We start from the raw sequence: 14,648 nt of genomic DNA, 5'->3' as shown, positions 1-14,648 counted from the left end.
GCACAGACATACATGTAGGACAAATATTGACATGCATTCTAAAAAGTAAAATAAATAAATAAATAAATGAATGAATGAATGAATGAATGACCAAACTGAGCAAGCTAGGGGGAGCAGGCCAGTAAGCTATAAGCTGAAATAAATCCTTTCTTTCCCGAACTGCTTTTGGTCATGGTGTCTTTTCTCACTGCCACAGAAGGCAAGGAAGGCTAGGTACACAAAAGTAATTGATACAGGAATGGTTCCAGAGAACTTTATTAGAAACAGGAGGTACAAATATGTAACGATAAGGCTTCACAGCATAGGCACTTGGTCCCATGGCAACGGGGGAAGTGGGCGGGGCTGACCCTCAGGATCTCTCCTCAACCCATTCTCTCCTGGTCCCTAAGATAACCAGCTACAATTTCCTCTGGAGACACCTTGTGCTGTCTTCCCATGGTTTCCGCCTTCTTCTGACCTTCTTCCCTGTGTATGCCCACTGTCTTCTACTTGGTCACTGAGATACCTCACCTTGAGGTATCTTGAGGAGAGGGAGGAATGTTTGATGTCACTGCTCCACCAATGCCAGGTGTCTGGAAGTCCCTGAAGATCTAACATCCCCCCCCCCCTGCCCTCATGGGTCATTTTGATATGCTAAGTCCACAAGTCACTTGGTGGGCCAACTCTGGTACCTTCCAGCACACCCACTTCCGGTGCTCTCTCTGGCAGCTTCACTACCAGCTAGGGTAAGGCAGCTCTCTCCCTACTTCACAGATTGCCTCTCTCCTCTGCAATCCCCCCTTAGAGGACTGTTTCCACCTTCAACTTCCTGCCAAATAGAGATGGCCAGGCCTCTGGACCCTGGCGCCCGTCACTCAAACTCTGTCTAGCTCAGATCTCCATCACCACCCATTTCCTTAGACACATTTTTAAAAACTTCCCTTGGCCATCCGTACCCACAGGGATTAAGGAAATGATACTATGGAGTAATAGATTCAATCCTGAAAGAGCACGATCTTGCCCCACTTCCCCCAAATCCTATTTTCTCTAAACTATCCAAAGATAAACAGGGCCACTCTTGCCATATTGAAAATAAAAATCAAACTTTCCTGAAATGTCAAGGGTAATTGGTCCTCGATCAGAGCAGCTAATTCCCAGCTGGCGTTGAGAATGGCCCTGGCTCTTAGCCACAGGACCATTGGTCCCTCGTACTTCTGTGGTCACTTGTATGCTTTGCTGAGTGGCTTGTTTGTGTAACTTCTGGAAAGTAATACAAATACTGAGTGTAAACAAACTGAGTTCAGCATCTCCCTTCATCTTCCAAGGTCCCCGGAGAAGCCTTTGGTTCTGTCTCTGAAGCATTTGTGGAATTCTCTCTCAGAACCAGAAAACTCCTCCCTCTTTCCGGTGGCAGGTTGGGCAGCCCCTCACTGGGAGATTCTAGGCAAGCCCTCTATGCCCAACCCTCTTTTATTTCTTTTTTTTTTTTTCTTTTTCTTTTTTTCGGAGCTGGGGACCGAACCCAGGGCCTTGCGCTTGCTAGGCAAGCGCTCTACCACTGAGCTAAATCCCCAACCCCTATTTCTTTTAAAATATGATCTCGCTAAGTTGTGAAGGGAGGTCTTGAATCTACTACTGTTCTGCCTCAGTCTCCCAACATGCTGGGGCAGCAGCCTGCACTACGAGGTCTGGCTTCATTTCTGAAGCTCTCTCACTGAATCACACCCCCCCCTCCCCGACACACACACACCATCTGGGTTCCCCTGCACCTCTGTGTCTCTGCCGCTACACAAAAAAACGCCTGCCCAGGAGCCCCTACAGTCTTGTCCCTTACTCCTCCCTTTCCTAAAAGAAGCGGGACATCCCAATCTTCTCTCTGCTTTTGAAGTCTATCTTAGGAGGCACAACAGTGCCCCCTGCTGGAAACTTCCCGCCAGCCACGATTACTGCAGTTTGGATGGCTTAAGGTTGTGGCATACTGAGGTTAAGAAACCTTTGGTGTCAGAGCGCTGTTTGCTCTCTCTACACATTAAGTCACTTCACAGATGTTTAATGAGCAGCTACCTGTGCAGATCTAGAGCAACAACACACACGCTGTCTGGCCCTTTATACAACTGCTCTGACCCCACCAGGTTCTGTATTCCCACTACTTGGTCTGGATTGGTCAGGAGACTCAAGACTTAATGAATGCTGGGAACTTCATAGCCATCCCTTCACCTGTGGAGACCACCGGGTCTCAAAATAGCAATCCTCCTGCCTCACCCTATGTGCTAGAGTGACCAGTGTGCACTAACCGCATCTGGCCGGCTAGTTAGTTATTCTTAAGTATTATTTATAGAAGTATGTTTTTCATGAAGTATTCAAGCATATAATACTAACTGAAGTAGAAGTACACAGATGTGAGTATCAGCCCAAATAACTCAAAGAAAAAAAAGACATAACCTCGGAAATAAATCACTGACTATTTACAGATGAGGAGTCCATTGTCTGCCTGGCAGTTATTCAGACACAGTCCCACTGGTCGCTGACATGACACAGTCAGAATCCAATCAATCGAGCTCTCTCCTTCCCTGTGTGTGCGCGCTGGCACAAGGTCTAGAGGACACCGAGAGTCCTTTGCTGTCACAGGGTCTGTCGCTGAACCCGCAAGCCTGCCAGGAAACAGGTCTGACTCTGTCCCCCACCCTTATAAGTTCTGCTACCTGGGGCCACACCTGGCTTTGTATATGGGCACTGGGGACTTGAACTCACATCCTTGAAGAATGGATAGCAAGCATCCTTACCCACTGAGCTATCTCCCCAGCCCCATGCTCTCCCTTCCCTCTCTTATGACTGCGTCCCACACAATTTCTTCCAAATGCTTGTCATAGCTGTGAGCCACGGAGGTTCATTCTTCTAACACACCACAGTCTACTCAGTCGTTGCCCCACCACGGAGCGGTTTCCAGTTAATGAAGCAGCTATAAAGGTCTCTCTGCCAATATTTTTCTGCTACCGAATTATTTTCCCAGAATGTATTCCCCAAAGGGGGATAACATCCCCACCCCCACCCCACCCCAATGCCAGAGACTGAGCCACTCACTGGCCCTCTAATCCTTAGCCCCTGTTGGATTCTAGGCAGGCTGAGATTAACAGTTTTACAATCATACACCCCCCCAAAAAATGTGGCAAATATTGCCAAATGACTCCCTGGGAGGCATTATTTTATAGTGCCAGGAATCTACATGTTTCTTCAGAACACATTTTTATCTTTGGCATATGCCAGCGGTTTTATTTGGTGAATTCTTTTTCGTTTTACAAGTCGTTGCTCATAGATGCCTCCCCTGGGTGCATAAACTATTTTGTTCTTTGTCCAGCTAGGCATCTTTTTGCCAGAATGCCAGCATTTCAGCTTTTCCTTATCAAATCAGAATTCTCTGCTGTTTATAATCCCACGGGCTCTAGAGTCTTCTTTACGCTTCTCCGTGTATATATTTTGATCTCTACTTATCCATTTTGGATTTTTTGTTTATTTGTTTGCTTTTTTTGTTTTTAAGAGTGCTTTTTTTTTTTTTAAGAGCCAAGGTCTCGTGTAGCCTAGGCTGGTTTTGAATTTGCTTTGTAGCCAAAGATAACCATGAACTTCTGAGTCTCCCACCTCTACCCGACTGCTGCGACTGCAGGTGTGTGCTATACCTGATTTCATTCAGTGCTGTGACTCAAACCCAGGGACTGGGTATGCCAGGCAAGCACTGTGCCAATTGCGAGCCACAGCCCCTCCTGCTTTTTATTTGGGGGGGGTCTCACTATGGAGCCTCGGCTGGCCTTGAGCTCACAATTTTACCCCACCTCCTGAGTCCTGGGATTACAACCAGGCTTGCACCCCCCTAGCCAGCCTTTAGAATTTATATGTAATCCAAGTTGACCACCTGGACATCGGTGATTCCCTGCACTGGTTTCTACAAACAGACGACCCTTCTCTATCCCTAAACTTCCATCTAGACTTTGTCCCAAAGACCCCTGGATTCCCCTACACACTGAGTCATCACGGTCCCTATCTTAAGTCTCTCTTCAGCCTCGTTTTTTCACAGCCCCTGGCTAAATACACTCTACCATCTCTATCCAAAGACGCCACCACAGACTCAAAGCGCTGAGGTGACAGTGGCTCGCTTCCAACTGTATCTGCCTCCACAGTTTTATGCCTCCTCCTATCTTAGGTCCCCCCACCCCCACCCCGTCCGCCACTGCTGACTTCCCAAATTCTGCTTGGCACTCCAATCCCATGCTGGCCTTTTGGCTTCAGCACCTCGTCACACCCCTCCCATCACAGACGAAATCACTTCACATCATTCACATAAAGGCTAACATTTCCGAAAAGGGATTTTGCCGAGAAAGCTAACAAAAAGCATAAACAAGATCCTAGGAAACACGTAGAAAGCATAAGAAAGTATTATAGAGATTTCATGCCCTGTTTAAATGTCACATCCTATTTAAAAGTTAAATCCTATTTAACTTCAGATTGCCTAAACTGTCTGTTTAGTGGTTTTATTTTGCCTCTAGGATTATATATTAAAGATACCCACTTTTTGCATATTAAATCTACCACTCTGCATCCAACCATCACTACTGCCTCCCTGCTTGTCCCATATGGCTTTTAAAGATATATGTTTTTCTTACTCTAGAGCCAAGGAAACATGACTAAGTTTTTATGGACCTTGAAACATGGTGACACTGGACCTCCCTAATCTCTGCCTCCCAGGCCCCGCCCACCTGGGCAGGCGCAGAGATGGTGGGAGGAGAACAGCAGCTCAGGGTGGGGGAGTCAACTTGTGCCTCTGCTTAGAAGGTGGGGTGAGGTGTCAGTGGGCGGCCCTTGGTCCCCCAGCTTTACCTGAATGATGTGGTTACTGGCTAGCGGCATCAGGCGAGCTGGAATTCACCATCTTCCTTGGTGTGGGCACCTGGGATCTTGCAGTTGATGGCAGGGGAAGGGCTGGAGTGTGTGTGTAGATCTTGTGGTATTGTCCTTGCCAGACCAACATTGTCCACACCTTCACTGAAGTAAAACCCAAACACTGTCATCAAGACTTCCACCCTTCACAGGCTGCAAGGGTATCAGGGAGTCCTTCAGACCCCTATGTCTGCACATTGTTCACAATGTCCCCCATGTTGGACTTCAAGGCCTGAGACTTGCTGATATCCGAGGTCTGTAAGAATTCCTGCATTTCCTGCAAGCCTAGGACGTAACCAGGAAGGACCTGATGTTCCTTTGCCATATTCTGACGTATCCTGTTCACCGACTCTTCTTATCCTGTCTCCTACAGACACTGGACATCTCCTTTGTGAGGGGACCCTGGCCAGCTTGCTACCTCTGAGGTCACTGAGCTTCCTGAGGGGGCCTTTCAGGGAAGACTGGTATCTTTGATAAGATTCTGCTCTTCTGTCTCCAAGAACTTCTGTTTGTCCAGTTAGAACCAGTTGATGTAGCCTTTGACCACCTTGGGGTGTCGTGTCGATGGGCTTCACCAGCAGCCATAAGCACCCCTCCCCCACTAGCTGCTGTGTCTGCAGCTGGCGAGCCTTATTCAGCACCGCCCAGATCTCATCCTCATGGCTTCCGAGAGCTTCATTGCCTTCCAAGAACTTGGGAGATGTCTGGTTTGTGGGCAATAAGGACAGGATGGTGTGGTCCATGTCCTTGGTGAAGAACTTAGGAGTGGTCACAGAATCATGGCCTCCATGAGTCAGCCCTCCTCTCTGCACACCCCTCAGCCACCATCAGGAAGAGTTAGGATCTATCTTAACGGTGGGCATCTTTGCTGATCCACTTGAACATGCGGCCAGAGATGGGGCTTCTGTGGGACAGACTGGTGCTCGAGAGTTGCAAGAGAGACCAGTTTTTTACAGTCTCTGCATGTAGCCCAGGCTAGGCTCAAACATGATTCTCCTGCCTCAGCTTCCCAAGTGCTGGGATAACAGAGGTGTGTGTGTGTGTGTGTGTGTGTGTGTGTGTGTGTGTGTGTGTGATGCTGCACCTGGATTTAAACTCACACCTATGGCCTTTGCTTGTGCCTGCACTCCCTGACTCCTGGCTTCTTGAAACCCACCCCATACTTCACCGAGGAAGTTTCTACTCCCTGATGGATTGGCAGAACACAGCAGTTATTGCTGTTCTGAGATCTCTAGCCTCTTCTGACTCCATATTCCCCTGTGAGAACGGCCAGTTCTCATCCTCTTTCCAGTATGCCTAACATACCCTGACTGACATGTACTGGGTCTTCCTTTCCTTAGCGGATGACTTATGTCACCTCCATAGGACTCTAGTTCCCCTGCTCCAAGGTTTTGTTTTGTTTGTTTTGTTTCTAGGAAGGAAGATATGCCTGGGAATTGGATGGCATTGTTTGGACTTCCTGCAGACCAGACAAGTCTTCTAAGACCAAGCCACGCCCCCAGCCCCTCCCTGGGGGATTCTAGGCAGGGGCTCTACCACTGAGCCACACCCCCAGCCCCTCACTGGGGGATTCTAGGCAGGGGCTCTACCACTGAGCCACACCCCCAGCCCCTCACTGGGGGATTCTAGGCAGGGGCTCTACCACTGAGCCATGCCCCCAGCCCCTCACTGGGGGATTCTAGGCAGGGGCTCTACCACTGAGCCACATCTCCACCCTCATTGGTGGATTCTAGACAGGCCCTCTACAGCTAGCAGTGGTAGGAGCTAGGCAGGCGCTCTACAGAGGAGCCAGGCCAGCATCCCAGGAATGGTTGTGAAGAATACAAATCAAGAATCGGGCTTTAGATTGAAGACACCTAAAGCACAGCAGAAGCCACAGGTGCAGGGAGCACTGGAAAGCAAGCGGTTTGCTGACTCCCGGCACCTCTGTGTGCTCAGAGCTATCACGCCGCCGCCAGCATCACTCAGTATCTTCTATCCCCGCATAGCAAAAGGAGCAAGCGTTTTTCTGGTTGGGAAAATGCCCTTGGCCACCTCATTCTACAAGTGGCTCTGATTCTATTATGCCCTCCCCCCTCCCTTCCCACCTGCCCTCCACCCCAGCCGTAAGCCCCTTTAACTGTCAGGAAACCTGACCCTAAAGACATGGATGGTCCCATTACTAAGTGACACCACCAAGTATTTGCCATCTACCATGGTGGTTACCCGGGGCTTTTCCAGGCCGTGGTATGCTGTTAGGAAGTCACCCAGAAGTGACCCCTTGGGATCCAGGATCACCACCTTATTCACCTCTCGAAGGGTCAGAAATATGTAGCCCTTCTTATCCACAGACACAGAACCTGGCTGGCAGCCATGGAGCCCAGGGCCTTTGTATTCCCAGATCACCTGACCTAGCCCATCACAGAAAACCACACTGTTCTGCTGCCAATCTGACCCTACGAAATTGCCCTGGGGGCTGGTGGTCAGGAACACCAGTGCCCTCTGGCCTCGGCTAGCCTTGCCTCCAGGGATAAACCGGGTAGCCAGGCTGCCTTCTTTCTTGTATACCTCCACGTGGCCTGCCACACTGACAGCCACCCGGTCTCCACACGGCATCGCGGCCACGGCGTGGCTGGACTGGGCGAGGCTCAGGGACCTGCGCCACTGAACTTCCCCCTCAGGACTGACGAGATAGAGCTTTGCGTTGGCCGAGAAAGCCACGGCGTTCTGCAGGGCAGCCACGCTGCACGGGGAACAGCCCTCGGGGACCGGCACTGTGCCCTTGTAGTCGCCATTGAGGGAGAAGCGTTTCAAGACCCTGTTCTGCTCATCGGCCACCAAGATCTCCTGGGGGCCGTAGGGACAGAGCCCAGTGATTCGTGGGGAGCGCTTGTCCCCAGGCATCCTTGTGGGGAAACTCCAGGAGAACACAGGCCGAGGGAGGGGGCCCGAACCTTCCAGGTTTGGCCTCAGGATGGGGCTGGGCTCCCGAGAGACAGACTTGCCCCTGCCTTTGCACTTTTTCTTCTTGTTAGGTCTGTTACCCCTTTCGATTAGGACCTCGTCATCTTCTGGGGGGTTCTGGGCTTTGCCTTCCTTGGGAATCAGGGGCTGGGCTCCGCCCTGCTTCCCTGTCTTGGTTCTGTCATCCCCTTGGCTTTGAGCTTCATCTCCACCTTGGGTGCCAGCTCCAACCTTCCCACCGTCCTTCTGGGATTGCCTTGGCTCCTCAAAGGAGAGTCGGAGCAAGTGGCAGTTCTTGTCCTCGAGCCCAGGGTGGAGCTCCAGCTGGGGCAGCACGCAGCGGGTGGGCCCAGATGTCCAGGGAGTGTCTTGAAGCTGGCGCAGGCGCTGTGTGATCGCTCCCTCCAGCGAAAGGATCTCCGCCTCCAGACCCAGGCTGAGCACCCGACGGGCAAAGGCAGCAGCCGCCTTGGCCACCTGCTCCTGGCTCTCTATCTTGGTCAGCCTCTCCCTCGTAGCCTCCTCAGCAGCCTCCACGAGGGCCCGGAGTTGTCCCAACACCTCCTGCTTCTGGGCCAGCAGGGATTTGAGGATTCGTTCGGCCGCCTCCTCCACCTGAGTCCCCACACTGGCTGCCTGCTCTCGGAGCAAGGCCAGTGCTTCCTTTTCTGCCACCCGAGTGGCTTCTAGCTCCAGCAGATTACTGTCCACACCCGCCAATAACTCCTCAAGGCCTGGCTTCCTGGAACGCACTGCTTCCGCCAGGGGCAGGCAGGGGTGATCAATATGGGGACCCAGGCGGCAGTCCTTGCAGAGCAACTGAGAACAAGGCTGACACAGGAAGCAGAGGGTTTCCCCGGGGTGCTGGGGACACTGGGATGCCTGGCGCTCTCGAGCTTCTTCATCGTACCACCCGGCTCGATAACCCACCAGGTCGACTACACGGTGCTTGTGGGTCTGTCGGGAGCAGCGGTGCCCGTCAGCACAGGCCTGGCATAAGTCATCTGCGCAGTCCAGGCACCTGGCTGTCGCGGGTCCCCCCGAGCTCTTGCCCCCCACCAGAGGGCACAGAGCGCAGGTTGGCTTCCCTGAATGGCTGTCCCCGGCAGCTCTGGCCTTGACAAGATCCAAGAGCCCATTGACAAAGAAGTTGGTCTTGAAGGCGGCCACACCTTCCGGGGGGACAGGCACAGTCTCCCGACACTCGGGGCAGCGGACCTGGCCACCGATGTCCAGTTGGGCCAGACAGTCCTGGCAGTAGGTATGTAGACATGGCAGAGTCTTGGGCGTGTGTAACTGCTCCAGGCAGATTTTACAGGCTAGGAAATCGCTGCTCAGTGCCTCCAGCAGGGTTGGGGAAGAGACTTTGGAGGTCATACTGTAAGGGAAGGGGCAGAGGTCAGAGGTCAGAGGTCACCGGGCCATGCCCCTAGCTTGTTTCTTCCCCTCTCCCGCTCCCCACAAACACACTTCACCCTGGTCCCTCCCCTCCCCTTTCCTGGTGTCCGCACTCGCCTGGATGTCTGGTAAGTTCTGGCTTGCGTTGTGAGAGGCACTGGGTACTAAGGGAAGGCCTTCTTTCTTCCAGTCTGTCTCCTTCACTCACGGATCATAAACACGCGAACACGGTAGGAAGTGCTGAGCCTATGGGGAAAATGAGACCAGGGAGCCCCCAGGCCTCAGAGATGGAGTAATCTAATTAGTAACATACCAGGATGGGCCAAAGGTAGGTATAGCCCAGGCCCTTCCCAGCTCATGTAGCCCAGGCTGGCTTCAAGCTGCCAAGTAGCCCAGGATGACCCCGACTTTCTGAACTTCCTGCCTCTGCTCCCGGAGGCCTGGGATTACAGGTGTGTGACAGAACACCCAGTTTATGTAGCACTGGGGAAGGAACCTGGAGTTTCTTGCATGCTAGGCAAGTTCTCTACCAAGTCAGCCACACCCCTAGGGTCTAGGTCCAAGCTTGTGCTTCCCCTGCCTCAGTTTCCCGAGTGCTCACATTACAGGCAAGGTCCACCACGTTCATCTTGGTCATGGGGTCCTGTTATGAGTGGGTACTGGGGCTCAAAGGGGCAGCCAGGAAGGACACCTAGGTCAGGTGCATGACAGCACCCCGCTTTTCCATGTCGGACGGCGTCCCGCAGTCTTTTGTCTGTCCATCTGTCTGAGAAGGTGTCCTGGGAAGGAGGGGAGCCTACTTCCTGCCCCAACTAGTTTTGAAAGTAATCACTGATCAGGATGAAGGATGGGGGGGGGGGGCTCATTTCCTTCCTTTTGCTAGACTTTGGGGTCATGAAGATCTGGCCTGACTGACTCCTGGAGCCCTCTGATTTTAACATTCCCTACCAAATGCATTCTGGAGTTGTTTGGAGGAAAGGTACTACTAGTCCCCAGCACTGTGGCGACTTAATAAGGAGAGTTGGTGGAATCCTAGCACTCAGGAGCCTGACACGGGCTAGCCTGGGTTACAAAGTGAGCTTCAGGACAGCCTGGGGCTACAACAGTGAGTTCTGGCTGAGCCTGCCCTACAGAGAGACTTTTCTTTTAAAAAGGGAGAGAGGGGGTTGGAGAGAGAGAGAGAGAGGAAGAGGGAGAGGGAGGGTGAGGGTGAGGGGGGGAGGGTGAGGGAGAGGGAGAGGGGGAGGGAGAGGGAGAGGGAGAGGGAGAGGGAGAGGGAGAGGGAGAGGGAGAGGGAGAGGGAGAGGGAGAGGGAGAGGGAGAGGGAGAGGGAGAGGGAGAGGGAGAGGGAGAGGGAGAGGGAGAGGGAGAGGGAGAGGGAGAGGGAGAGGGAGAGGGAGAGGGAGAGGGAGAGGGAGAGAGATTTACTTTTCCCCCAGTGTAGGGAGAGAAAACTCGGAGTGGGGGTGGGGGTGCGGCTGCCTACACTCAGGGAGTGTAGGATTCCGGACTCAAGGTGGGAGGTTGAGGGATAGGCCTGGCCCCAAGCTTGTCCTCTTAAGCTTTCCAGGTCCCCTCTGCCCTCTCCCCCCTCCCTTCCTTTCCCTCTCCCGGGCTTTCTCACTTCCCTCCCCTTTCCTCTCTCCCCTCCCCCAAGCCTCGTCTTTCTGGGTCCTGGCTCTTACCCCTACCCGCCTCCTCCGGCTTCCCTTACCCAGACACAGCAGATCTTGGATTCTCCCAGCGGGACCCGGGGAGCCCCAAAAACCCGCTGCCGCTGCCTCCGGCAGTTGGCTACCAGCAAGAGAAACAAAACTGAAAGTAATCGTACTGTGGTGGTGTGTAACTTCCGTCCCCGGCCCGGGACAGCTACTCTGGGGCGCAAGCCCCGCCTTCCTCCCCACCCCACCCTGGAACCCTCCCTCCCCTCTGGCCCCGGCTGTAAGGCCAGACCCGCCTCCAGCAGGAAAGTCTGGGGGCCACAGGGCAGGGCGTCAGTGTATTCACTGTGTTGCAAACAAGACAAGAATCTGTTCTCTGAGCATGTTTATCGGGTCAGGGTGTTTATGTGTGGCAAGGAATGACAGGTGGGTGATTGGCCAGTGGGCGAGGCTACTGGAGGATCCTTTGCTAACCGTTGAAGCTGTGAGCCCCAGATAAGAACATCTCGTCTAGGGGTTAGCGCAGTCTTCCTGCAGGAGGCTCTATCTAGAGATGTGTTTGAGGAGGTCTCACAGCTTTGCGGTTTTCCCGGAACGAGAACTTTCTGAGAGCAACAGGTGTGTGGGGGACGGAGGAAGGAGATCTGAAATCCTCAGTCTGGGGTGGTGGGGTACAGCTGTAATTCCTGCGCTGGGGAGCTGGAGGAAGACCAGAGAGGTTCCATGCTAGCTAGCCTCAGATACTTAGCGAGTTTAAGGCCCGTGGGAGCTACTGAATCCCGTCTGTCAAAAAGAATCACAGGGGACGTTGTGAACTGTGGCAGACAGGACATGGTAAAGGGAGGAACTGACTACATTGTTGGGTGCCACAGACTAGGTAGTCAATCAAAATGAGGACAGGAAGCCATTCAGGTGCTGCCTGACTTAACATGGTTCCCCTTGGCAATCTGTCTACCTCTCTCTTTTTTTTTTTTCTCCCAAGTTTCTGCAACATGAAGGCGTAAAAGCGATACATTAAGTAAAAACTGTGTTTTTGGCCCTTTTCTTATGTGTTTATTTAGACAAAGTCTCCTTATGCAGCTTAGGCTAGCTTCAAATTCAAGATCCTTCTGTCGCAGCCTCTTGAGTGTTGGTGTTACAGGTGCGTGCCACCACCCACATCTTTTGAATTTTTTGGCCTAGGGAAAAAAATTACTACTCTAAGGGGAAGGCCTGAAGAAGCCAGACAGCATAGAAAGACAAGGTCACATGGGGGCGGATTCATCCCATATGCTCACACTGGTAGAAGGCTTGCCTGGCATGCACAAAGCCCTGGATTCCACCCACAACACCCAATAAACTAAGTGTAACCCCAGCACTTGGGAGGCAGTGGCTGGAAGATCAGGAGTTCAAGGTCATCCTCAATATATAGCAAGTTCCAGCCAGTCTGAGATACGTGAGACCCTGTCTCAAACAAACAAACAAAAGGATGTGGGCTTCTTAGCACCGGACAGCAAGAGCCCCTCACTCAGACCTGGTTAAAGTCTCTTGCCAGCTGAAAAGCAAAGGACTCCAGCAGAGTTAAAACCTTTGCTGTGAAGGTTGCCAGCTTGAGGTATTTCAAATGACAGCATTAAAATAGCTGTGAGGCAATAGGGCTCAGTGAATAAAGGGGCTTGCCACCAAACCTGAGGATCCCGGAGTTCAATTCCCAGAACTCCCATAGTTGTTCTCTGACCTCCACACCTAGCCCATGGGACTTGTGTGCCCACACTGTTTCTATGTAGCCAAAGGTGACCTTGAACTTGGGCTCTTCTGCCTCCCCTGTCAAGGGCTGGGATTACAGGATTACAGGAGAACATGTGTGTTACCGCACCTGACTTACTGTTTTTCTCGGTGGTAAACGTAACTTACTGGACCATAAAGACAAGCCTTGTTATAAAAATGTTTCTAAGTTGGGTGTGTTTGCACTGACCTTCAATCCCAGCATTCAGTCCGATCTCGGTGAGTGCCAGGTCATCCTGGCCTACACAGTGAGTTCCAGGAGAGTCAGGGATAGGTAGAGAGACCCTATCTCATAACAACCAGCCAACCAACCAAACAAGCCTTAAGAGAGCCTCAAGCCCTGTGCTCTTCAGGGCTTAAGAGATGGCTCAGCGGTTAAGAGCACTGGCTGCTCTTCCAGAGGACCTGAGTTCAATTCCCAGCAACCACATGGAGGCTCACAACCGTCTAATGAGATGAGATCTGGTGCCCTCTTATGGCCTGCAGGTGTACATGCAGATAGAGCACTCATATAAAAATGTTCTTCAAGGAGAAGGAATGTATTTTCAAAGAAACAATGTTTTTCTCCATCCCCTGTCTGATCTTGATAAAGATATTTCATTTTAGTTAAAAAAAAATGTGTCTGGGGAGAGAGCTCAGTTGGCCAATGCTTGCTGAGTAAGGGTGAGTGTGAGCCTCAGCGCCCGTGTGACTGGCACGTGTTACATCAGTGCTGGGAGGCGGGGCCTGGGGTCACACTGGTACATTCCAGGCCAGTGAGAGACCTTGCCACACAGTGAGGCAAGGTGGTGGTGGCACACACCTTTAATCCTGGCACTCCACAGACAGAGGCAGGCAGGTCTCTGTGAGTTTGAGGCCACCCTGGTCTATAGAGCAAGTTCCAGGACAGCCAGGGCTACACAGAGAAACTCTGACTTTGAAAACAATAAACCAAACCAAAGTTGACCGATAGTTAAAGTTTGACTTCCACATAACTCCCCTTGTCCACCCTCCACCAAACACCATCAAACCAGGAGTGGTGATCCTTACCTGCAATCCCAGGCAGAGGCTGGAAGATCAGGAGTTCAAGGTCATCCTCAGCTATGTAGTGGATTTGAGGCTAGCCTGGGCTAAGGGAGAGCAAGACACTGGGGCTCACCCACTGGTGTGTTTACACACACACAGTGTACAAAGGAAGTAAGTAAAAGAAATCAGGAAAGTACCTAGAATAGTCTATAGCACAAACAAATCGCCATTTTCTTACTGAGAGGAAACTGATCAAGGGCGTGTTCTTGGTGAGTGGGTGGGGAGTTTCAGAGTAAAGAACATGTTTGCTCTTTCGTTTCCTTTTTATACAGGGTTTCACTATGTAGACCAGGCTGGCTGGGAGCTCACAGAGATCACCCTGCCTCTCTGGGCTGGGATTAAAGGTGTGTGTACCCATCTGTCAGGGCTGGGCTCTCCTTTTAATAAGTAGTTGCTGCCAGAGGGGCAGGCTAGCCCTCTTTACCCTGTGTGCTTGTGTCTACCTCATGGACAACAGGAGTGTCTGTAGGTCAGAGGTAACCCTGGTCGTCCTTTCTCAGCTGTCATCCATCTTGTGTTCTGAGATAGGATCTCTCAGTGGTCACCAAATAGGCTAGGCTGGCCAGTCCGAGAGTCTCAGGGATTCACCTGTCCACTTCCCCAGCCACGACGACAAGCCACCACGTAGGTCCCGAGAATCAAAGTCAGGTCTTAATGCTTGCAAAGATTGCTGCCCCACCAGCTTTTCTCTTCCGAGGTTTATTTTCCTTTGACTCTGGGGTTTCCTCTGCATCTGTGTTTAGGTGTTAATTAACGAACTGAGCCGGGAATTCCGCCTGAGGCTGTCATTCTCTGCCAGGTGACCGAGAGCAGCTAGAGAGCTCACGTAGCTCTCACGAGGAACACCTGAATCTCAGTTCTCTTTTATTTCCCTTACACGTGGCTTACCACTGGGTGCATCAGCAGCAA

The 14,648-nt window shown here is 51.9% G+C and overlaps 1 protein-coding gene across 4 annotated transcripts; it reads right to left on the bottom strand.

The window, feature by feature from the left end:
- Window positions 1-238: 238 nt before the first annotated feature.
- On the bottom strand, window positions 239-13,918 carry Trim56 (tripartite motif containing 56). Of its 4 annotated transcripts, XR_015633860.1 has the most exons (4): window positions 10,964-11,125; window positions 9,367-9,495; window positions 4,849-9,229; window positions 239-1,239 (listed from the first exon to the last, which is right to left on the bottom strand). XR_015633860.1 is itself a non-coding variant. In XM_087577605.1 (3 exons), the coding sequence occupies exon 3, from the start codon at window positions 9,226-9,228 to the stop codon at window positions 7,024-7,026; it is 2,205 nt and encodes a 734-aa protein (XP_087433731.1). In that variant the 5' UTR covers window position 9,229; window positions 9,367-9,529; window positions 13,704-13,918; the 3' UTR covers window positions 239-7,023.
- Window positions 13,919-14,648: the final 730 nt, after the last annotated feature.

Source organism: Rattus norvegicus, chromosome 12 (assembly GCF_021556685.1).
Source record: "Rattus norvegicus strain SHRSP/BbbUtx chromosome 12, alternate assembly SHRSP_T2T, whole genome shotgun sequence".
Classification (NCBI taxonomy): Eukaryota; Metazoa; Chordata; class Mammalia; order Rodentia; family Muridae; genus Rattus; species Rattus norvegicus.
Note: the sequence above shows the minus strand (reverse complement) of the source record. Positions and strands in the feature narration are given on the sequence as shown.